Source organism: Macrotis lagotis, chromosome 2 (assembly GCF_037893015.1).
Source record: "Macrotis lagotis isolate mMagLag1 chromosome 2, bilby.v1.9.chrom.fasta, whole genome shotgun sequence".
NCBI classification, from domain to species: domain Eukaryota; kingdom Metazoa; phylum Chordata; class Mammalia; order Peramelemorphia; family Peramelidae; genus Macrotis; species Macrotis lagotis.
Genome location: NC_133659.1, coordinates 36,625,932 through 36,651,640, shown reverse-complemented (window position 1 = coordinate 36,651,640; position 25,709 = coordinate 36,625,932). Strand labels below are relative to the sequence as shown.

The following is a 25,709-nucleotide window of genomic DNA, read 5'->3' as shown; positions in this document are numbered from 1 at the left end:
GCTTTGAATGACTCTATCAACGGCTTTCAAAGGCAGCCAGAAGCTCAGCAACTGGAGACCCAAAGATGTGCGAGCTCCATCTAGCGAGGCCCGGGGAAACTGCACCCCACACCTGGCTCGGAGGCCTAGTGGGGTGGGCCCAAACCCAGGCAATATGGGTAAATATCTCACAGGGAAATCAATATTTCAAACGTGGCAGCAATGTGGCAAGAAGATGGAAGTGGAAAGTTATCTACAGACTTGTGAAATTTCATTAAGAAGGAGAAGTTAATTTTCTCTGGATTTTTTTTCAAATTTTTTGGGAAAAAAGGAAATAAAAAATTCCTTAAGAAATTAATAATGAAAGCTCCACTGATAAAGAAGTGCTGTCCAATGACACACTTTCTTGTGAGCATCTCAAGGTAGGAGTGAAATGGAAGGCCTATTATAGACAGACTTTTGGTCCCACTCTATACAGACATGTTCCTATTACACAGTAGCCTTCTACAGCTTAAAACTTCAGTATTAGTCTCATTCCTGGGTAATGGAACTTTGAGAATCTCAAATAGCAGTTCTTTAATTAACTAGTTCACCTAGAAAGGCCTGTGGCAGAACCACTGCCCCTCAACCCTAGTCTTCACAAACAAAACTAAAGAGACTACAACTTCCCCCTGAGAATTTCTGGGTCCAGAATAAATTCAATTTGCTTCTATAAGATTATATAATTATATTTCAAGGATCAATAAAATCTGGAATTTTAGAAACATTAGCACCATGGCAGACACCTTTATGATGAGCAAAACAGAATTTAAGGGTGGGTTATATGAGACTTCTAGACTCTCATGAAAAAAGAAATGAGTTGTAGGCTATGTTGACTGAAAACAAAATAAACTCAAAAGTAAAAAAAAAATAGCTGAGCCAGAATCATGTGTATTGAGTTCTTTAGGGGTAAAAAAATTTGGGGGCTACATTAAACCAACAGAGGAAGAGAAGCTGAACTGAGGAAGAACCACAAACTGGTCAGAAGTTGTTGCATCCATGAAATCCCAAAACTCAAAGCCAGAAAGTAAGTTCTGTTTTAAAGAGTCATCAGAGTTAAGATGCCTACTCTAGGGCTAAGATGCTGAATGAGCATCTTAAGAATCACAGGACAAGATTCTTGATTCTAGGAAGCAGGGAGGTCAATGGAAATTTTGTACTGACCTTCAGAAACTGTTTAAATTTTTTAACTAGAGATGAGGAACAGCTCTATGTAGTATCTGTGCTACCCAGAGACTTTTCACACCTAACAACTAGCATTCACCTCCAGTAAATTATATGAGAACATAAAGATACTACCAGTAGAAATTTAGGAATTTTTGCTATAGGGTATAAAGTAGTAGGCAAGAAAGCAATGACCAAGTGATTTAACTCTGAATGCAGATTAAAGCATACTTTTTTGCTTTCTTTATTTTTCTTAGGTTTTTATTTTGGTCTATGCTTCAGTCTATGACTACTATGGAAATGTTTTGCATAACTATACATGCATAACATCAAATTGCTTGCCTTCTCAATGAAAGTAGTAGAGAGGGAAAGAATGTGGAATTCAACTTTTAAAATGAATGTTGAAAAAAATTCAAAATATAATTGGAGAAAATGAAAAAAAAGTCAGTGATCTCAGGAGCATAGGCCATATTTTTATCACTTCTCAATTGAAGGCAGTGATTGTGCAAGAGATAGGAAGATATGGGAAAAGTAAAATAGGTGAAGGTGGGGAATCTAAAAAGATTTGGATTTGAAACATGGCTTAAAATAGAGAAACAATGAGCTTTTGGTTCCAGAAAATAACTAGGGAAGAGAATATGGAACAAAACAAAAACAAAACAAAAAAAACAGCATTGTATATTTTTAATTTTTTTTTTGCATAGCAATAGAGTTAAGTGACTTGCCTAAGGTCACACAGCTAGGTAATTATTAAGTGTCTTAGGTCGGATTTGAACTCAGGTCCTCCTGACTCCAGGGCCAGTGCTCTATCCACTGTGCCACCTAAATGCCCCAACAGAAGAAATCCAGGAATTAGAAGAGGGAACTGTTCTTCAGAATATTTGTTTGAGTTTTAATGGAGGAAGAAATAATGTTGTCAGAATACTATACATCACCTGGACAGAAAGAAGAAATAGATGAGTTCAGGAAATGGGCCTCCTGTATATCATAGAAGAATAATAGCGTAGTTATGGAGGAGTTCAACTATTTCAGACATTTGCCAAATTCACTTTCTGCAAAGAATAGAAAGGCTAATAATTTCTGACAGGATTTGATCCTCATTTCCTTCTTCACAAAGCAGAGGATGTAGCAAGAAAAATTTCAATAGATCCAACTTAACCAATGAGAAGAAACCTCATTAGATGGAAGGAACCACAGTGGTCATGTGTTCTGCATTTTACAGATGAGAGAAGACTGAAGATCAGGTAGACTTAGTGAGTTGTCCCCAGTCACATAAATAGTAGTATGTTGCTGGACCAGGATGGGAACCACAGCCCCCAACTCTAAATTCAGCCTCCTTTCTGTAGCACTGTCCTCTCCTCAAATGGTTGCTAAGATGAAGATGATAATGACTGCTCCACCTGAGAACTGTTCTAGAGGACAGGAAAGTCAGGCATAGTCTGACATCTGGCCAAAACTCTTGGAGAAAGGATCATTTTGATGCCAGGAGCCACAATTCTACAGAAAAAGTTAGCCCAAGAGAGCCCGAAAAGTAGCTTTTAATGGCAGATAATTTCTTTTGCTTACTTTATTCTTCTAGGTTACTTCCTGACTTCAGACTTTATGCTGGGTCTAGGTTCTGTACACTTTTAGAGGGAAAGCCCTGCTGCGTTTTCTTGGGTATTGAGTGTGGATTCTTCCTTGAGCAACAGCTTTCCTATGGCTCTCACTGCTTCAAGGCTTTCTCAGCTTCAGCCCATTTCCATATAGCTGCCAGAGTGATCCGTATCAGATCTGATCATGTCACCCTTTCACTAAATTAATTGGAATAGTTTCCATTTGCCCTTAGGACAAAAATAAAACTTTCTCTCTTTAGTTTTTAAAGTCCTTCACAATCTGGTCCCAACCCAAGTCTTTCCAGACTTACTCTATATCAATTCTCCTCCAGGACTCTATGATCCAAAATCAAGGGTTCATGTTAGGCATTACACATGAGATGTCATCTCCTGTTCCTGTGTCTAGGCATGGAAGGTCACCCAGGTCTGGAAGGTCCTTCTTCCTCTCCTCTCTCTTGCAAAATTCCACTTACCAGGTAAAATTTCCACAGTTGCTAATATTTTTCACTCACAAGCTACTCACTTTTTATGCTGCTTTGGTAATGTTTCTTAGCTATACCCATTTATTAATAATAACATAAACATGAATTTTCCTAAGATACTGCTTTCATCACATTATACTCATAAGCCTAAAAAGTCCAAATGTCTTATTCAAATAACTATGGTAATTTAAAGTATACATGCAGCTGATTTCTTGTCACTGAATTTTACACTTACAAGAACTAAAGTAGGAAATAACAGATCATATAACCCTTTTCAGTCTATCAAGTTCCTTCCTTACAACAACTGTTAGATTGTTCAAGAATGATTATCCCCGTTTTATGGATAAAAAACTAAGTAAAGCTCAAAGAGACCAAGGGACTTAAAGAGATCAAGGGACTTATCCCAGAAAGAAGGGCGCAAGATTTTATTAACCATACTATCTCATTTGATGATTATTACCACAGTCCTGAGAGGTGGAGGCTATGATTTCTGTTTTACAGTTGAGAAAACTGAGGCAGAGAGTAAGTAATTTACCCAAGGATCACAAGCTGATAAAAGTTTGAGCTGGATTTGTTTTTTTGTTTGTTTGGTTTTTTTTAAGGTTTTTGCAAGGCAAACGGGGTTAAGTGGCTTGCCCAAGGCCACACAGCTAGGTAATTATTAAGTGTCTAGGACCAGATTTGAACCCAGGTACTCCTGACTCCGAGGCTGGTGCTTTATCCACTACGCCACCTAGCTGCCCCTTTGAGCTGGATTTGACTTCAGAAAGTATGCTTTACCTTCTGAATGCTACCAGTCACCTTACTTATTTCAGGCCTCAGGTATTGTGTCAGAGCCACAGTTTAAACTTCTCTCTTTATAAGCTTACCTTACTTCTTTACTACTTCAACCCCTCAAAGTATCATAATATTATCATATCATTTTTATTACTATAGAAAAACAGGTTCAAAGTAAAAATACCCCTAGGTCACACAAATATAAATCAGACACTATAATTATTCTAGAATATGAATGAGAATCATTACCAATTTACTTTCATTTCTCTTGTTTTTATTCTTCCTTCCATTGGAAACCTGCACATAAACATATATGGCACATATATAGCATTATTAATTGCATTATTAATGTTCACTTTAATTGAATCAGAATTTTTTGTGAAACATATTTAATTTCTGTACCTGATAGTTATCTTATTTTGGTCTTTATTTAAAGTGTTCAGTGTTTTCTTTTCATTTATTCTTAACTGTATATCTAGAAATTCTTTACAGCTGGCTATCATTGTGACCTAAAAAATTCCAATATTAAAAAAAAAACAATCAATACAGTCTAATTCTACTATTATTTTGCTTCATACAGCTTTGGGAAATCATTATTTTATTAAAGCATTTCTAACACAGTTACAGATTCATTGTTTCCTTTTGTTTCTATTAGGATCTTTAGATCTACTACCTCCCCTTCTTTAATAGCCATCTAACATATTGGATGTGAGACTGTACAAGAGCTTTTCCTCCTTCCCTCCCCGTAGGGTCTGATAGCATGTTGCCACAATCTCCTTCCCAGCCACTTTGGATTCCTTCAGTCATGCTGATAACACCAATAAACACTGAAGGTTTAAACTTGACAGAGCTCTTTGTGTCACCTCACTGAAGTGCCCAAGGCCTTCTTGACCAGCCCAACCCTTTATGTTTTGCCTGTTCTGCCACTCTGAAACAAAAGTTTTCAATTGGGCCAAGAGCCAGCTACCAGTTTCCCCACCATCTTACTTACCCAATCCAAACCACAAGGCCAGAGAGGTAGAGATTTCTTTCTTCCTTTTACAACACCTTGCATATCCTATGACCTTCCCAAGAGATCTGAACTCAGGTATGCTCACTCCAAATCTGGTGACCTTTCCACTCTAACATGCTCCCTCTTGAAGCTAAATATTCTCATTTAATTATAATCACTGATGCTTTTGATTAGAGAGTGCAGCTAAAATTTCTATACAAATCAGTTTCCTCCTTGGCCAGTGAAGCCATGACAAATTATTAATATAGCTGCTGAAACATGCAGATAATTTTGTTAGTGAAAACATAGCATAAATTATTTAAAGGAGAGAACAACTTATTTTGCAGTCATTTGCTTTAGTTGCAGCTGGAAGACACTCCTGGACTTTATTAGAAAATAATTTTTCCTAGAAAGTGATCTATGCAGAAATAACCTTTAGTTGTGTGTGATTGAATTTTTGCTTATGGTTTTCTTCTTGCTTTATTATGAAAGGCATTTGCATTAAAATGGCAACTCCACCTCCTCTCCATTAAATTATACTTCCAGCTATCCCACAGCTAGTAACATGCTAATCTTGTTTGCAACATAATTCTTTTTAAGATGAATAAAGACTTATGAGTTGTTCAGGATGAGAATAACATAGAAATCTCTTTTAAAAAATATCCACATCCTTAAGAAGTTAGGACAGAATCAATAAAAGATTGCAATTGCAATTGCACAATTGCAAACACACAGCCTCAACCTCCATGTTGCTTCTGCTGGTTTCAGTACACTGTCTTCATCAACATCTGCTCCTTGATCAACTCTACTATTACCACTTGGCCATTTTAGGCCCTCTTCTACTTCAAGCTATCACTGATAGGCAGGGACAGGCTATTCATCACACCATAATGATGGCTTACTTAAGTAAAGACACTTTTAGAAGAGGTAAAAACATTTTTTGGGGGTGGGAAAAGATTGTGATCAGTGCTCATATATGTGAAATATTTTGCTTCTTTACTAAGAACTGAACAAAGTAAACAAAAGCTAATATTGTATATAATTACATCTTAAATGGTTTTGAATTGCATTTATAGGCTTATTTTAGTGTTAAAATAAAATTACCAGTTCTGATAAAGTTTCTGTTCCCTTAATTGAACAAAATTTCTTCACGGTCTCAAATGTAATATAATACCATGCCATTAATCTTCCTGCTTCTGCAAGAAAAGATGGAAAAACCAAGCATTTTATTAAGCTGATAGAACAATGGTCCTTTTAAATAATTCAATAAGCATTTATTTAATACTTACCATGCGACCACAAGAGCAAAGTTAGGAGGACACAAATCAAGTAAAAAAACTACATTTTCTCCAAAGGTTCCCTTCCCTTCAACAACCATCACTCAGTTTCTTCCTAATTACTTAGAATTAAAGCCAGAGAAGCAATCTTATTTCCTTTACTATCAAAGAGAAATAGCTAATGGGAAGATCTTGAATGCTGCTCTAAAGCATTTGGATATAATCTTAAAAACAAGACTCAGGGTTCCTCAGTGATATCAAGTGGAAAATGTAATCTATCTATCTATCTATCTATCTATCTATCTATCTATCTATCTATCTATCTATAAAACATATATTTTATATATATATATAAATACATGTATATAATATGCATGAGTATGCACATATATATGTTTGCACTTATGCATGTACATGTGTGTATAGTTAGGAAGTTCTCCAGTACTAGAGTAAAGAATAATTGCAAAAGAGAGTCCAAGCAGACGGAGTTACAGTCATCTAAGAGTGAGATAGATCATACATAGGACATTAACAAACTCTCTGGAACTTGGTGAAGAGGCAAAGCAAACATGGATAAGCTGTCCCCTGGACATGTTTATGGAGGCTGCAGTATTTGGGAAAGGATAAAGGAATTTAGCCCCTGATAGGGAAAGGACCTAGATCTGTAATTTTCTCCGTGTTGGGAGCTCCTCTTAGGAGGATGGTCAGTATATGTTAGAAACAGGCCCAGAGCCTGGTCTTTCTGGCTCTCTATCCACTAGACCACAATATCTTGACAAGGTAAGTTGATATCAACCCCTTGATGGGCTCCTTAATGACTAGATATTAATTCTGCTGCAAAGGTGGATAGGGCAGCAATAAGATGCAGTACAATGGGTAGAGAGAAATGGGGAAAAGAAAAGCACATAAAAGAAAGATACAAAACATTTCACAGAAGCCAAAGTTTTAGAACTCCAGAAAATCAGTGGGGTCTTTATCTAGAGGAGGTGTTTCTAAGCCCTAAAGGACTGTTCATTTGCCTTGAGACCCAGGAAGTATGAGCGTTGGAATGACCTTCTGGTGGAGCTTCCCAGGGCAACCTGGCTACCTACTAGAGATACAAGGTGGAGAGAAAAGCTGCTCTCTGGGCTGGCTTCACAGGGGAAGACAGGAAATGGCAAACCTGTATCTTTGCCAAGAAAACCAAAGAAGGTCACAAAGAGTCAGATGTGACTGAAATGACTGAACTACAACACCATGTGCTAAGCACTTGATAAATATGAGCTAATTTTTGCCTGATAACAGCCATATCACTATTTCCAAGTACAGCTAAAGAAACTGAGGTGCCTAGGGACCTACAGCTAGTAAGCATCTGAGGTTAGATAGGATCTCCCTGACACCAGGCCCAGACCTCTGTCCACTTCACCAAATCCAGAAATGAAGCTGGCAAATGGAGGGATGTGACACTGCTGAAAGAAAAGAAGAAATTATAGCTACACCATCTGAAGCTCTTCAATGATTTTAGATCTGAAGAACCCTAAACACTTCCTAGCCCATGAAGAAACAAAGACTCATTAGCAAGTGAAAGTAATCCTGTTGCTTCAAAGATGTGGAGGGGTGGGTGACTCCCTCCTGATTATATATAAACCTCAGTTAAAAGGTACTTTCATCAAATCCATTAATTTGAATTCACTTCAGAATCACAAAGGAATAGATAAAATAGTCAAAATACACCTGAAATGCATTCTGGATGACATTCTGAGTAGAAAGCTGAGGGTCATGACTTTGAAAATGAGGTAAATCATGGAGAATTACCCATTTACTAGCTGACTGCTTAAATGATGTTTTTTTTTTTTAAGGCTTTTTTGCAAGGCAAATGGGGTTAAGTGGCTTGCCCCAGGCCACACAGCTAGTCAATTATTAAGTGTCTGAGACTGGATTTGAACTCAGGTACTCCTGACTCGGGGCTGGTGCTTTATCCACTACGGCCACCTAGCCACCCCTTAAATGATATTTCAATAAGATTTTGGCTTCATAATTTAACACAGGATGGACACTGGTGAAGGAAGGTGTTCATCTCACAAAGATAAAAAACACACTTCACAAGAAGAGACTAACCTATTTCTAATCAAGAGAACTTTAAATTGAAATTTGTGGGGGGAGGAGAAAAATGTGTTACTAATGTAAAACAGGATAGAGAACATGAAAGAGAGAAGGAAGCAGCTTATCAGAAAAGAAACTCAGTATTTCTCAGGTGGAAATGATAGGTAAGCAGATCAGGATCATTATTTATTGCACCAGATGATTGTAAGCTATAAAGAACTAAGTGAACTTGAAATTTTACTTCAAGGTAGAAAATAATCACATATCAAAGCTGGGATCAATCATAATTCCAGAAGGTCAAAGATGAAGCATGCTAGTCACCTCCTAAAAGAAAGGTGATGCATTCAAAGTGCAGTAAGGGATATACACTTTTGGACATGACTAATTTAAGAAATTTTTTTTTGTTTAACTATGCATATTTGTTACAAAGATTTTGTTTTCTTTTCACCCTAATGGAGGAGTTAAGGGAGGGAAGAAATCAAATGCTTGCTAATTTAAAAAATACAATCTTATTGTTTCACCAAGACTGGTAAACAAAAGAAACAATTAATTATATTAATAGTAGATATTTACATAGGGATTTCTACTCATTTAATCCTCACAACAAGAAAAAGTTAACGGAGCAGCATCCAAGGTTAAAAAGGTATTCCAGGATCAAGAAAAGGTGGTAAAATGATTAGATGATAATAAATGAAAGAACATGCTACAATTTTTATTTTACTTCTATTTCTCTTTCAAGGGCAAAAAATGACTAAAACGGTGTGGATTCCTAAGATAAGATGATAGTAAGATAGAACCTAGCTTTCCTTAAGAATTTAAATTATGGGGCGGAGCCAAGAGGGGACAGGAGAAGAGCCTCTCTTAGGTGCTCTCTCTCTCTCTCTCTAATATTTCAAAACTCATAAAATAATGATTCTAACTAAATTTTCAAGAGATAGAACCCACAGAAAGATCCAGTAGGGCAATTCTCCAGCCCAAGGTAACCTGGAAAATAGCATAAAGGCTCTGCTCCACTGGGTTGGAAGGGTGGCCTGCCAGAGTAAAGAAACTTCAGCCTCCTGGAGGCAGCCCCAGGGTGCCTGGTTGCCGCACCTCACCCCAGCGTGGGCAGTTTCGTGACCTACACCCCAGGGAGCACAGGGCACAACTTGGAAGATGGGGGGGGGGGGAAGTGTGTGAAGCCCAGCCCTCAGGGCACTCAGCAAGCAGCACGGCCAGGGCGCCCAGATCCAGGAACGGGAGCAGGCAGAGCCGGTAAGCAGGAGCCCCCCGGTAACTGAGCCTTGAGTGCTCAGCATACCCAAGGTAGGGGAGTGGAGAGAGACTTCCGAGGTCTGTCCTCTGTACCTGGAACAGGACTCTGGGGCTCTGACCACATTCAGATCCTGATCACAGTCTAGGCCCCACCTAGCACCTCAGCCCCGTGGCAGAGGGGTGCACTTACGGTCATTCACAGACCAGGAAGAAAGACAGAGCTTCACACACTGAGATCCTTGTTGGGGGGGGTGTCCCCAATAATACTCAAAAGCTCAGGAAGCACCCTAAAACCAGGCACAGGCTGGGGAAATGAATAAAGAGAAAAAAGAGGAACACCATTGAGAAATACATTGTCTATGATACCCCAAAAGGATCAAAAAATTCAATCTGAAGATGAGAAAGTACAAGCTCCTGCATCTAAAGACTCCAAGAAAAATAGAAATTGGGCTCAGGCTATGACAGAGCTCAAAAAAGATTTTGAAAATCAAGTGAGGAAGATAGAATAAAAATTGGGGAAAGAAATGAGAGAGATACAGGGAAAACATGAAAATGAAGTCAGCAGCTTAGTTAAGGAGATCCAAAAGAATACTGAAGAAAATAACATGTTAAAAACCAGCATACATCAAATGGATAAAACAGTTCAAAAAGTTATTGAGGAGAATGCTTCAAAAAGCAGAATTGGACAGATGGAAAAAGAGATAAGATAGCTCTCTGAGGAAAACAAAACCTTCAGATGTAGAATGGAACTAAAGGAAGCTGCTGACTTTATGAGAAGTCAAGATATAATCCTTCAACACCAAAAGAATGAAAATTAGAAGAAAATGTGAAACATCTCACTGAAAAAACAACTGATCTGGAAAACAGATTCAGGAAAGACAATTTAAAAATTATTGGGATATCTGAAAGTCATGATCAGGAAAAGAGCTTTGACATCATTTTCAAAGAATTCCTACAGGAAAATTGCCCAGATATCCTAGAAGCAGAGGGAAAAATAGAAATTGAGAGAATCCATCGATCTCCCCTGGAAAGAGATCCAAAAAAAAAAACCCCACAACCCCTAGGAATATTATAGCAAAGTTCCAGAACTCCCAAGTCAAAGCGAAAATATTACAAGCAGCCAGAAGGACACAATTCAAATATCATGGAGCTGCAGTCAGGATCACACAGGACTTAGCAGCAACTACATTAAGGGCTCATAGGGCTTGGAATTTAATATTCCAGAAGGCAAAAGAGCTCAGAATACCACCAAGAATCAACTACCCAGCAAACTGAATGAACTCTTCTAGGGAAAAAAGATGGACTTTCAATGAACCAGGGGAATTTTACATGATTCTGTTAAAAAGACCAGAGCTGAACAGAAAGTTTGATCTTCAAATAAAGGACTCAGGTGAAGCATAGAGAGTGGAGGAGAAGGGGAAAATATGAGGGACTTAATGATGATGAATTACATGTATTCCTGTATAGAAAAATGATACTGATAATACTTATATGAACCTTCTCATTTAATAGAGCAGATAGAAGGAGCTTTTATAGTTGAAGCACAGGAGAAAGCTGAATTTGAAGATATATTGTAAAAATGGAGTCAATGGCTAAAAGTGAAATGTAATGGAAGTAAGAGAAGGGAGAGGTGGAATAGGCTAACATATTTCATATATTTTTTAATTACAATGAGCTATTGCAATGATATGGAAGGGGGGAAGGCAAGGGGGAATGAGGGAACCTTCACTCTCATTAGAGGTAGCTAGGAGAGGAAACAGCATATATATACTCAATGGTATATAGACATCTAGAGTAAGAAGGAGAGAAGGGGTATGGGGAAGGGGGGATGTGAGTGATGGAGGAGAGGGTGGACTGTAGGGGGAGAGTGGTCAGATACAACACATTTTCTTTTTTACTTCTTGCAAGGGGCTGGGATTGGATGGCCTGTCCGGGACCACAGGGCCAGGTAGTTGCTGGGCCTTAGGGGTGGTATGTGGGCTCAGGGCCTCTTGGTCCCAAGACCATTGATAAGTCTGCTGCTCCACTCAGCTACCCTATAACACAATTAAGAAGAGGGACAGAGTGAAAGGAGAGAGAAAATATAGTATATGGTAGTGGGGAAGTACGAATGGAGGGAGCTGCAATCAGCAATGGCAATAGTGGAAAAATATGGAAGCAGCTTTTGTGATGGGCTTATCATAGAGAATGTGATCCATCTGTGACAGAGCTGGTGGTGTTGGAACACAAACTGAAGCACATTTACTATTATTATTGTTGTTGTTGTTGTTATCATTTTATTTTTTTGGTTTTTTGCAGGGCAATGGGGTTGGGGTAACTTGCTCAGGGTCACACAGCTGGGTGATTTTTGGGTGTTTGGGGCTGGATTTGCAGGTGTTCCTGGCTCCAGGGCCACTGCTCTGTCCACTATGCCACCTATCTGCCCCATTACTATTTTTTTAATTTTAATTTTAATTTTTCTCTTTCCTTTACTTTATTGCTCATGAGGGTCTATATGCTTTGGGGGAGGGGTATTATGTTTACTCTTAAACAAGAATATTTTAGTAATGTATAAAAAATATCATTTGCACAAAAAATAAAAATAAATATAATAAAAAATTTTTAAAAGAATTTAAATTACTACTCTGAAAATTGTATGTATTTAAAAATTCAAGATAAAATTTATTTTCTAGATTTAATGAAATATCTTAATTTGTCCATTTGCCTTAATATTATCTGAAGTTACTTTGAACTTGGAAAAGTTAAATAAAAGTTGTAAGACTTCGGCTTTTGATTTGTTGCCAAATCATGATTGGCATTTTGTGTTTGTTTACTGAATAGGTAATTATTTGTTGCTATCTTTTATAGTTCTCTGAATATGTTTTTTTATTCTAACCCTAGTGGTAGGGCACAAGGTCATGCCTGATTGACTACAGGAAATCAAGTCTCTTTTATTAGCAGATGGGACACTGGGTAAATTATTTTATCTCCTATACTTTAATTTTCTAATTACATCTGCCTCACAAAAGAGTTGTGAATAAAATGTTTTTCAAAACATAAAATACTAAATAAATAAATGTTTTATTATTACCTTCTTTGGAACCTATAAAAAATATTATACCTTAAGTGGCTTCTATGTATCAATAAATTCATTTTCTCCAGTGCATCAAAATAATAATTTCCACTGAAATAATGGTGGGTTAATTGTTTTGTTTTGTTTTTGTATGGTTAGCAAAAAACTTCTACTACATGGAATCACTGGATTTGACTGTTGAGTGACTGAGAGTGATATCTGAAAGATTAAGAAGAGGAGCTATACCACCACACCAGAAAAATCACAAGTCATCCCAGTTTTCAGAAAGGGGAAGAGGGTCTAGAGAGGCTACACACAAAGAGGGAATCGTCTCATCTGTAGTACAGTGCTCACTTCTGGGGGGTCTCTATTTTAAGAAGAACACAGTTAACAGGCAGTATAGAGATGGGGAAGGGCCTTGAATTCATGTAGTCTGAGTATCAGCTGAAGGAACCCAGCATATTTAGCTTAGAGGGAAGACAGCTTTATTTGAGTATCTGAAAGGTTGTCATTCAAAGAATAATTAAACTTGTTCTTTGTGTGCTAAGAAAACAAAATCAGAAGCAGAATAGAAAATGAAAAGTGGATAATTTAGACATGATATCAGGAAAACTTTCCCAACTTACCTAGAAGGGGAATGGACTCCATAAAAGGAGGACCTCATTATCAGTCCTACAAGTTGTAGGACTTGTCAATTATGTTACAGTTGAAATTTGTTTTATGTATAGATCTCTTCAAACTCTCAAATTTTGTGAACAAACTGTGATTATTCTGTGATGACCAGAAATCAAAGGGAAAATGTGGACAAATAAGCATCCCAAACAGTAGAGAACATTAAGTGGAACCAAAAAAAAAGCATCCCTTGCAAATCTGAGCCTAAACAACAATGAAAATAAATGGATATCTAATAAAAGGGAAAGTTCTGAATCAGACCTTCAAAGAAGAACCCAAAGGAGAGCACTGTATTCAACATAGCAACATACCAAGCCCAAACAGAAAAAAGTTAAATATTTTCAAGTTAAAGAAGAGTTTTCACCCCATGTAGCTAAAGCTACAGAAAGATATGTGAGCTGTAGAAATATTTCTATTTGTTGCTTAATTTTCTTTAAATAATAAATCTGATTAAAATAAAGAAAAAAAGATAAATAAAAAATCTGACATTGAGTGACAATGAGAAGACAAAGGAAATAGCAAAAGACTTCAGAATCTAATAAGTACAAGGTATAATCAAGAAAATCAAGAGAAGAGAGAAGTAAAGCAGCATTTTGAAAGGAAAAATTTCATCCCCTTCTTAATAAATCAATATTATAGGTAGAATATAGAGGGATGGTCTCTCAGTTTGAAAAGAAGCCATTCCAAGAAATGACTGCCTGGACTCAGGAGAAGAGATTAAAAGAGACTTTCAATTTCCCTTAATTTTCCATTCATGGTGGGAGGAAAAGTCAGAATAGAGCATTTCTGATCAGGACAATCACAAAAGGAGAAGAGGGAATTGGATAAAACCAGAAGGTACCAACTGAACAGCAACATGAAACATCCATAAAGGAGGCCCAGGGTATTGCATCCCCTGGTGGAGTGGGATTATGTGGACACTTTTGGAGATCAGCTTCTCTAAGACAATTCTGTAGCTGTTTATTCTACATACAACTCTGTAGCTGTACAACTCTTAAATACAACTCTGTACTACTCTGGGGGAGTAAATCCCAATAGAGGGGAAGAAAAGGTTGGGTATTTGGAAGGCTTAGAATTGAACAGTGGATCATTTATTGAAAGGGAAGGTGGCAGGAATCAAAGAGATAAGCAACATCATGGGATTAGGCCTTCTGGACTAGGGTTGTATCACATTTTCACTGCACCTTGGTATGTCCATTGAATATTAATATTCTTGGAGGATATTACAGAGAAATTTAAGAAAAGGAGTGAAGGAAAGATAATATCTTTTAGATAGTGGAATTACAAGTTAGTATGGCTAAGACACAAGGATGGGTGGAGAGCAAGTAGGAATAGGCAGTGCAGATTACCTGCCTAGGAAATGAGAAGAGTAAATAAATAAAAGAATCATAGAAAAATGACACAATAAGCAAAAATTCAAGGAACCTGGAAATAGATTTGGTATCGATAAAGATAGGGAGATGGGAGAAGAACAGGCTCAGATTAGCAGAGACAGAAACAACCAGCACAGAATAAGCATAAGCAAAAAAGACAAACAAGAAAGAACCAATAATCAGAGCTATGAATATTAAATTTATTAGGGATAAATGTGTTCAACAACTGTACAAGTATAAAAGGGAGAGGAATAGCTAGACAACTGTAAACTCAATCTGATTCAAAATTGTGACATGCCAGCCAAATTGCTATCGTCACCTTTTACCTCAACAAGAGAGTAGAATATCTCAAATGAGCACAGCAATAGTTGCACTGTATTCTGCCCTGCCTGACCACATCTGCAGTATGTACATTGTCTATAATATTTACATTTTAAGGCCATCAAAAAGTCAAAGTTTATTCAGAGGATGATGATGCCATGAGACCATGCCATATGAGAATCAGTTGAAGGGAATAGGGACACTAAGTCTGAAGAAGAGAAAACTGAGAACACGATATCTGCTTTCAAAAGCACTGTCATATGGAAAACGAGTTAGACCTATTCTGTATTCTGGATCAAAAAGAACTAGGATTCATGGGAAGAAGTTGCAAACATTTAGGTTTGATATGTAGAAAAACTTTATAAAATTAGAGCTGTCCAAGGGTGAAACAAGTTGCCTTGGGAGGTAGTGGATTCAAATAAAGGTCAAATAGCTAATAAGAAATGTTGTAGAGGGCTTGCTGTACAGATACAATTCGAAAGAGATAATCTCTAAAATACTTTTCAACTCAGACATTCTGTGACAAGGAACAGTAGTACTGATTCAATCAAAAGCTTTGGTAATTCCAATTTACAGAAAAATATCTGGCAGAAGGGAAAGAACCTTAAAATTATCAATCTGCTACTCAACTGATGATTTTAATCAGCTTTGAAAATAGACTTCAGCCCTATGCATAGGATCTATACAATACTGCTTTTGAGAATAGCAGCACATGGAGAATTGAGATCATAATAAGCTGATATTAACAATAAATTTCTAATTTTCTCTTCAGGTAAAATTGACTTAAAATTTACATTAATAGATGGAATAACCGAAAGAAAATTCTAAATCATATATCAAATGTATATTTATCCATTTTTATAACTATATCAAAGCACGAAATTGGCAGAATATATAATGATAAACTAAGTAAATATTACCAGTTGATTTGAAATTAACATCTTCACTCATCTTAATCAAGTCGACAGAAGATAAATCATTCAAATTCTTCAAACACAATTCTGTTGTAATGAAAATATGTTTTATCGTTAAAGCAGGAATCAAAACAAAATTTTAACAATAAATTAAAAATACGTAGGCAATTTAATATTATATACAATGAAGTTGTGACACCATAATATTTCAAAGTGAAAAAAACATTTAAATACCAAGACAAATTTTATTTATTACTACTACTACTACTACTACTACTACTACTACTACTACTACTACTACTACTACTACTACGACGACGACGACAACAATGATACAACATTTATATAACTCTTTAAGGCTTACAAAGGATTTTACAAATGTTTAATCATTTGATCTTCACAACTCTGAGAAATGTGTTCTTATTATCAAAAATTTCACAAATAAGGAAACAGAAGCAGACAGAATTTAAGCAATACGCCTAGAGTCACCCATTTAAAAACATGTCTGAGGCAGAACTGACACTAATTCCAAGTCCAGTGTTCTTTCTACTGTGCCACACTGCTGTCTAATTACTTTTTTCATCTGAAAAAATAGGAGGATTAGACTAGATATTACCTTGCAGGTACAAATCCTTTGATTCTACAAAATTCGGAAAAATGTCAAATTAGGAACATCTATTTATTAATTTGACTGAATAAATTTATATGACAGAATATGATTTAAAAACATTACACACATGTATACACATGTATATATATGTATATATGTATATATGCAATTTAGTTGCTATGGTAATGACAACTTTGAATATCACGACCAGCATTTCACTGGCAGGGTTTTGCATTTAATTATATGCCTGTATTACAAAGTAATGTTTATGTTAATCTTATTAATAGGAGTCTTCTATTTGTTAACATCTGATCAGATTTAAGGGGTTCTACTTATAATTTGTTGAGGACAACAAATTGAGGAGAGGAGAAGGGGAAGGGAAGGAAGTTATCTGAATCTATGCACAGTATCCAGATGTATTTGAAAGGAATAAATTACTGCAGAGATGGATTCACATGGAAAAAGGTTTCATTCAGATGTGTTTCAAACCACTGAGTTCTGCCCTAGCAAGGAAGATTCCCAGTGTAATGTTATAGTATTTTCATTTATTTCATAGCATGTAAATAATAATAATACGGAGAGAAGATAAATCTGCATTGAGCACAAGAAGAAAATATGTCATTGAAACATTAAAAATGAAAACTGTCTATCCATGAAACATTAAATAACAAAAAGGAGACAAGTTGAATCCCAAGCACTCCTAGTGACTTGAGTCAAAAGGAACAATACAGCAAGTATCTCTTTTAAGACAGATAAGATAAATCTTAATGCCAAAACATGTCCACATTTTTTAAAATATATGTATCTTCATTTCAAAAAAGTCTAACATCTGATTGGGTAAGAGGCAAATGTGAAATGAGGCCAAGAGGCCAAGAGAAGCAGCCCTGAACTGGGTGCCAAGGAAGCAATCTGGGTTTTAATCCCAATTTTACTATTCATGTCACTTCTTGGGGTCTCAGTGTACTTCCCTGGACAGTGCAGGGGGCAAGATAAATGCTTACAAGATTCTAAAATCCTACAATGATAGTTTTAGATGTTTTCACTGTTAGTCTATCAATCACCCACTGGCTTTAGCAGTCACCACTCTCTGATTGCCCAGATCAAGGCTCCCTCGTCTGGCTGCTGGCACCCTAAGTTCCCTGAGGACAGGCATGGTCTCATGTTCCCTCTGCATTTGTGTCTCCAGCATTTGCACAATGACTAGCACCCAGTAAGCACTTAAATAAATGCTTATTCCTTCATTCACCATCCAAACCCTATCCTTACTCTATTTTCCTCTTCCCCAATTAATTTTCCCAACTAAGTGCTATGTGAATAGATAAGGAAATCCAAAATTCACTCGAAATGCAATCAGGGTTAAGTGACTTGCCCAAGGTCACACATAGCTAGTAATGTCTGAGGTTGTATTTGAACTCCCATCCTCCTGACTCCAAGGTCAGTACTCAATCCACTAGCTGCCCCTATTTATTTCAACAAACTAACTCCTCTTGTTCCTTCATTGGACTTCCAAGAGGGGCCCACCATTTTAGCCAGGTGCTGAAGAGACAGAGAGAAAAAAGACCATGCTCCTGCCTTTGAAGAAGAGACATTCTGCCTGATGACAGGAGCAAGACAAGTAGAGGGGGGATGGAGGAGGGCTACTCCCCCTCACCTGTAGCCCTTGAACTAAGGCCAGGGTTTCTGAACTAGTAAGATTTCCCATGTTTGAACTGCCTTATCCTCAGAATTATAAGATTATACTATAGTAACTATCTTTAATATAGGAAAAGTGTATTAAAACAAGGCACTAAACAGGTTAAAGTAGGCCCCAGGTAAATTGTGTCTAAATAACAACCACATGAAGGAGAAGTCTGACATATGCAACTCTAGGTGGCAAATGTGACACCTATTCCTCAACATTAGTATTGCAAATATTGTATGGTATATTTAATTCCTAAGACAGCATTTTTATCTGATATATATATATAAATATATAAATATATATAAAAATATATATATTTTTATATATATATATATATATATATATATATATATATATATAGTATATAAAGTTACCTACTTCTTCTTAGGAGCATGTTAACAGTTTTACATATTGGTTAAAATACAACAAATAAAGTTCTCTTGATTTAATATCATTGCTAAATAAGTACTTCTTGGTTGATAATTAGGATATGACACATTCATGACTTGAGCATCTAGGAAAAAGAAATGATATATTCTAGCCAGTATTTGCAACAAAGATTAAATTATCAAAAATAAGGGTGTTGGCTACCTTCTTCAGTCAAATTTTGAAAGAGATAAGTTTTATGTAAAGAAATTTAAGAATTAAAAAAATTATATAGCATTCAGAAAAGGCACATGAATAGTGCTTTATTTATAATACAAATTGAGATACTTATTTTTAAAGTTATAGGATTACTATTAATTTAATGAGAAAATAATTACTTATCAGTAATTCATGGTATAAATTTTGGACTACCATAATGAATCAAAAACCTCATTCTGTAACCTGGGAAAGTCATTCCAGCTCATGATGCTGAGGCAGCTCTCTAAAACCATAAAGTTAAAGAACATTTACCCAAACTCCATTAGTAGAGGAAGTTTCCTCCTGGATTTCTGTGCCCTTATAAAAATCCCACATTCAGAAAATCAATCAATCAATCAATAAACAAACAAAATGCAGTCCAGAAAAACCCCCACTTTTGTTTAAAAAGAAAAAATTACCCAGGAGGGTAAGCAACCTAAGGTCAAAGAGATGGTAACAATATCCTGGTCTTTGGGTTTTCTTGGCAGAGATACTGGAGTGGTTTACCATTTCCTTCTCTAGCTCATTTTATAAATAAGGAAACTGAAGCAAAGAGGATCAAGTGACTTGCTCAGGATCACATAGATGATAAGTATCTTAAGGCCAGATGAGTCTTCCCAACACCAGGTCTACCACTCTAGCCACTGCACCAAATCACTACCCTCAAACCAGCCAAAAACTAACCTTGCAATTTTGATTCAATTCCATTTTTGTCCAATCCAGATGCAAAATCTGCAGATAGGTTAAAAAAAAAAGGATAAAAAAAGATAAAATATAATATTTTCATTCTTTTTTATATGAATTAAGTTTATCTATCTCAGTTATCTATGGAAAAATTGGTTCATATGTGATAAAGGATATATATATATATATATGTATACACACACACACACACACACACACACACACACACACAATCTTACTGAATTTAACCAATGGTTAAATTTGAAGGAAAAAATGATTATGAGTTCTTTTTAATCTAACTTTCCTTCAGAATTTGATCAGGGGATTTAGAGTTGAAAGCAACCTAAGAAATTATTTAGTTCATGATTGTGCCTAAGAAACTAAGACCCAGCACTATAAACAACCTAAGGTTAAATAGACAGTAAATGTCAGATTTACCCATCCTTCTGATTCTAACTCCAGGGCTCTAGCTACTACAGTCATTCTTTCTTTTTGATGATCTTTTTTTGATTTGAGTAGTTATTTTAAAGTTGTTTGGAGGGACTGTTGGGAGAGTGAACTTCAGCTGGGTTGCTGCTTATACTCTATCATATTGGTCTGCTTGATAATGGGGTGGTTTTTAGCCACAAAAATCCATGAAACAAAGTCCAAGATGTTTTCTACCCAATTGTTTTCATAGTGAGCCTGTTCTAGTGCTAATTGTGAGACATCCTGAAATATGAGACATCTTGAAGGGCTCTAGTTTCATCTTTGTAATTATTTATATATCTTATTATACTTGGACAACCACAGACATTTGTGTAAACATATTATCTCCACTCTACATCCCCCCCAGATTGTAAGCGCCCTTAAGGCAAAGCCTTAACCTTTGCTGGGTAGTATGATGAAGTAGAGAGAATACCTACTCTGTCACAATCTATCTGACCTTGGCTATGTCTCTTCTCTCTGGGACCCAATTTCCTCATCTGTGAAATGCCTGAGCTGGACTATTTTCAACTCTAAGATCCCTGTAGCACAATAAGATCTTTGATCTTATCATCTGTGTTCCCTCTAGCACCTAGAATACTACCCTGTAGGTAGGTTCTCAATAAACATTTGAAGAATGAACGAATATGTGTGTTTGTGTGTGTGTGTGTGTGTGTGTGTGTGTGTGTGTGTGTACATGGCAAACTGTGATTTTCTATTGGAAAGCAGGCCTTTTTTTTACTTTCAAACAGCAAACTTCATATTTTCTAAGTAGTCCATAATAGTCCACAATATCTACCTCATAACCACAGGCCAAGTTTCTAATTGATATTAAGCACACAAGTGTGTTTATTTTATCCTAATTATCACATAAAGGAATGTTCTAAGAGGCATTAAATAAAAAAAATCAAATGTTAACAGAAAACATACTGATGCAAATATGATGACCATGTTTTGATGTCATATATTAACTGAAAAACTAACAACCATAAAGTTGGAACTTTATGGTGATGCTAAAAACAAAGAAAAAACATGAGAATATCAAAAGATACTCATTTTAATATTAAAATTATATATTCTTTTCACTAAAAGATCTATAATTCCTTTCCTAATGTTGGTATTTCAAACGTGATTTGAAAGAAATAAGGAAAACAAATACAAATTTATCATTTTGTACTGCCAGTCTTCCCAAATGTGTACAATGGGTAAATTATATCAAAATCTATTCTCTATAGTAGAAGTACACATTCTAACTTAAAACTTGTAGCTATAGTTAATTATCATATCTGATTCATAATAACAAACCATAATAAGTTGGATTTTTCAAGGCTCTGATGTAAAGCAAGGTTGACCGTATCCATTCCAAAGCTACATTGACGTCTGTGATGGTATGTAGTACTATTTCTGCATTTAAATGTTCAATCAGGTGTCTGTGCAAACTAAGTAAAAAGACAAGCCCTTCATTAACAATACTAGTTACAGAGACAAATTCCTGGTTTTTATGTTAGCAATTTCAATGTACTCATTATTGCCAATTCATAATAAAAGGTCAAAATTAATTATTATGAAGGAAGAATCTGCTCAACTGTCCCACGTGGATTTGAAGATCTATTATTTATTGTAAGGGAAAAATCCAGGATATTAACAAGCAAACCAAAAAAACTTGGATTGGCATAAGACTTTTGCTAGTAAGTCACAAATGTTAAATAATTTAAATTTTTTACAGATATGAAGAGAGTTAAAGAAAAAAATCTTTTTTTCCTTTTTTTTCTCTTTTAGTGGCTATATCTAATGTCTTCTACGAGGAGGGAATAATCGGGAAAAATAATGCTCAATGAAATTATTAGCCTGAACCAAATTCCCAGAAGAATACATGAATTTTCCATTTATTTAGTATTCAATTAAATTAAATAGGGAATTGTCAAATTCCTTAAAGAATCGCCAAAACCTCTTAAGTCTTTCTGTAATGCAGAATAAATTTGGTTAATTACCAAAAATTTGACAAATTTCTCATTTATCAAAATAAAGTTATAGCTGAACACATGAGAAGAAAGAAAGCAACCCTCAAAAGGACTAGCTTTTGAAAGTTGGCTTGTCTTGTCATACCTGCTTTCTATGGTATCGGTGCCAGTTAGCATGTGCATGTACTTCTCCCTGGTACTTAACCTAGTCATGATAACTGCAGTGGCCGTAGTGTCGAACTACAAAAGACCCAGAGACCAGCAGAAAATCCTTATATTAATAGTCCAAAATAATCAGCAGAATTCCAAAAACAATCTGCTCTCACTTTCAGTTAGTCCTGGGTCCTGAGTGAGTGATCAAGAGCTCCTAAGCAAATACTTTTATGCAATCCATTATCTGAAACTCTTATACCTTTGAACAAGAACTGTGGGCTCTCTGTATGGAAGGTAAAAATAATCAAAATGCATGTGTGTATAGGGAACCATATACACCTTGTGAGCATCAGTATAGTTGTTGGTTCAGTTCAAATGCTAAACTTAAAGGAAAAGTAGCAGACTAAATACTGTAATAATTTCCTGTAAAACAAAGTCTTTTTTTTTTCTGTAATGTACTTTTATTCCCCACTATACCATGGAAATTCTTATGGTTATCACTATCCCTCAATTTAGATAAGAAATGAAGGACAAGAGAACCAAAGGTTATTCTATGCTTTTTAGGGAACAAATAGATAAATTTTGGAATAACTAGGTTGAAAGCACTTTAAAAAATTTCCAATCTTGCCTTAATCTATATTTTCTCAATTAATTTACCAAATAATAATGAAAAATACCGTATGAACAACCTAAAACCTAATCTAATCTTTTAAATCTTTTGTACACGAAAAAATAAGCGGAATTAAATCTTCTTTAAAATGGTGTAAATAAAATAGAATCACTTACTTGAGGACGGCCAGCCCTACCAATCATTTGCAGAATATCTGTTTCACTGTATTCTTCAAACATTCCTCCAACATAGTGCATTGTAGATTTTATAACTACAAGATGGGCTGGCAAATTTACTCCCATAGCTAAAGTACTGGTAGTAACTGTATCAAATTAAGGCATGATAGTTTCATAACTATATAATTTGCATTTTAGGAAGACATTTAAAATTTATAAAATTGCACAAATCAAAAAGTTGTCTATTAAAATATTACTTTTTAAAATTTTCATTACTAGATGCCATAAAATCTCCAAAAGAGATTACATATACTGTCCCTGTATCCTTAAGGATCAAATGTAATGTTGAAAAGAGTAATTTTGGTTGGCAGTGTGGAGTTACAGTCACAATTGTCATTCTAGTGGGTGCTTCTTCTCCCTATGAAGTCAAGGAAAGTATGTGTGGGTTTAATTTTGATAAAGGCGTATCTATCTGGAAGTCATAAATAAAAAGGAGAAAAAAGATAAAGGGAAATTTCTTTCTTGTTGAAACTACCTTACTTGTTATTTTATGAAGAAATTCTATAAAAGTATTTTGAATTAAGGTATTATGAAGAGTCTATGAAAAACTTACATTTTACAGATATATTCTAGAAAGAATATTACTTGTGACAGGTAGAAAAGACCAAAAAAAAAAAAGATTAACATAACTTATTTCCTGAGAAAATTAATTTAATTCATCTTGAGAAAAAAATGAAGACTTTTGAGATGTATTATTTGGTATCTAAAGTAAACTGAATACTAAAATTATTTGCAGAAGTGAAAACAAGTCACCTGTCATTGTAGCAAGGGTTTGAGATGATTTCATAGTGATCTTTCACAATTAAAATACTGCCATAATTACATGTGTATTTATTGTATTATTAATTTCATTATTAAATTATACATTCAGTAATTTTAACATTTACTTCATTCTAATAAATAAATAAATTTAAGTTTAAAAAAGAAAAAGAAAAAAGAAATGCTACAACCAACTAGGCTCTAATCCATTATCTAAACATTCACAAATGTTTACATTTGTACACATTTGCTCAAAAGACCAGAACAACTCTAAAGAAGCTGATTCAGATGGCTGAATGATTATACACTAAACAATAGAAGATGAGAGTCTCCTAGCTCTCTGTAGACTTGCAAGTCTAAATAAAGTACCTTAACTAAAAAAAAAAAAACAAACAACCCCAAAAATTTACTTAATTCTAAAAGATTAAGGGATTTACTACAGAGAGACTGAGTAACTTCTATTGGAAAAAAGAAGTTTTTTCAGTTTATTAAATAAATAATATTTGTAAATTGTACTGGGGGTTCATACTAATTAAGGAGAAATAGGTAATAATTTTATCAATTAACAAAAAATAATCCAAATACAACCTGCATTGCCTTAGGCATGAAAAGTTTGAATATAAGGAGTCAAATAGCAGTATTAAGTGTAACCTATAAATGAGCTTGGCCAACATCCTAAACCTTGCCACAATATAATTAATATTTAGAAAATTTGTATACATAAACATAGAAATATATATATCTTGTTGGAGATTACTTGACAAAAATAGAACTAAAAGGAAACTAACAGGAACATAGCTCTCCTTTCTCAAACAAGATCTTCTCAAATATCTTCTCATAACTACATTATAAGACTTTGTTTACTTACAAAGGACTGGTAAGTCACCAACTGTAAATGCTCCCTCAACAATTTTTCTGTCTGATAGCTCCATACCAGCATGATGGTAACCAACACCATATGTTAAAAGATCTATGAACAAAATATTTGATCTATTTAATGCTGTATTTCAATAAGAAATTCATTAATTTTATCTCACTTCTGAAAAGTTTTTCTTAAATTAACTCAGTATAAATGAAGTTAAAACATCAACAATTTAATCTTTAGCCTTGCAACATACATGTACAAAGTATGGATCACAAACACAGTGGGTCCTAAGGCAGGGAGATAATTTTAACTCAAAAAGAAATACAGAGACCTAGTAAAATGGGAGCACAGGACTGGAAAATGGCAGTGAAATGGCAAACCTGGTTCAAATGGAATAGAATAAATAACAGGAGAAACAGAATATAATTATGAAAATTAAGAAGATATACTCATGTGAGAAAATTCAGAAGCCAGAAAGGAGAAATACAGTAGGACACATATGGATAAATATCAAAGGAAGCAATTTTGTCACTGGAGTTCAAAGATTGACTGTGTAGAAAGAAAACATAGATGAGGAGCTTGGGAAACAGATCGTAAGTCTGGTAGTTTAGAAGAATGCAATCATTCAGATATCTGCTACAGTTCTCTTGCCCTCCAAAGAAAAACAACTAATAATTCCATGTTTTGTTTTAATGATAATGTCATAATTTGAAAGGTAAAAGTACCAACAAGAAGACTGTCTATTCCAGATCTGATTTTTATCAACAAAGAAGAATGCTTAAGTAAAAATAATAGAAACCATGTAGAAAAAGGGAATGCTCAAAGTAAGAATTTGTAATACAGGAAGAAGTCTTCAGAGGACTAGGAAGGATCCCAGGATCTCATATCCTATAATTAAAAAAAAAAGTCCATGAAGGAAAGGAAGCTCTTAAAGATGAAATTTTGAAGACATAAGATGTCAGTCCCAAAAAGAAAGATAGATGGGGAGTTGTCTAAAGTGGTCAATGTGGATACTTAAGAGAAATATCAATAAATAGGTTTCTAAAAATACAGAAAATAGAAGTAAGAGTAAAGAATGGATGAATATGC

At 35.3% G+C, this 25,709-nt stretch overlaps 1 protein-coding gene across 2 annotated transcripts in view; it reads right to left on the bottom strand.

Moving 5' to 3' along the window:
* Positions 1-25,709, bottom strand: part of HFM1 (helicase for meiosis 1) — a 155,588-nt gene that overhangs the window by 54,674 nt on the left and 75,205 nt on the right. For both annotated transcript variants that reach the window (XM_074221693.1, XM_074221692.1), the window contains 9 exons: positions 24,624-24,725; positions 22,937-23,082; positions 22,143-22,237; positions 21,342-21,475; positions 19,572-19,619; positions 15,979-16,059; positions 6,132-6,223; positions 4,439-4,545; positions 4,286-4,333 (listed from right to left, as the gene is read on the bottom strand). In XM_074221693.1, coding sequence (XP_074077794.1) covers positions 4,286-4,333; positions 4,439-4,545; positions 6,132-6,223; positions 15,979-16,059; positions 19,572-19,619; positions 21,342-21,475; positions 22,143-22,237; positions 22,937-23,082; positions 24,624-24,725 — 853 coding nt within the window. The remainder of the gene's footprint in view (positions 1-4,285; positions 4,334-4,438; positions 4,546-6,131; positions 6,224-15,978; positions 16,060-19,571; positions 19,620-21,341; positions 21,476-22,142; positions 22,238-22,936; positions 23,083-24,623; positions 24,726-25,709) is intronic.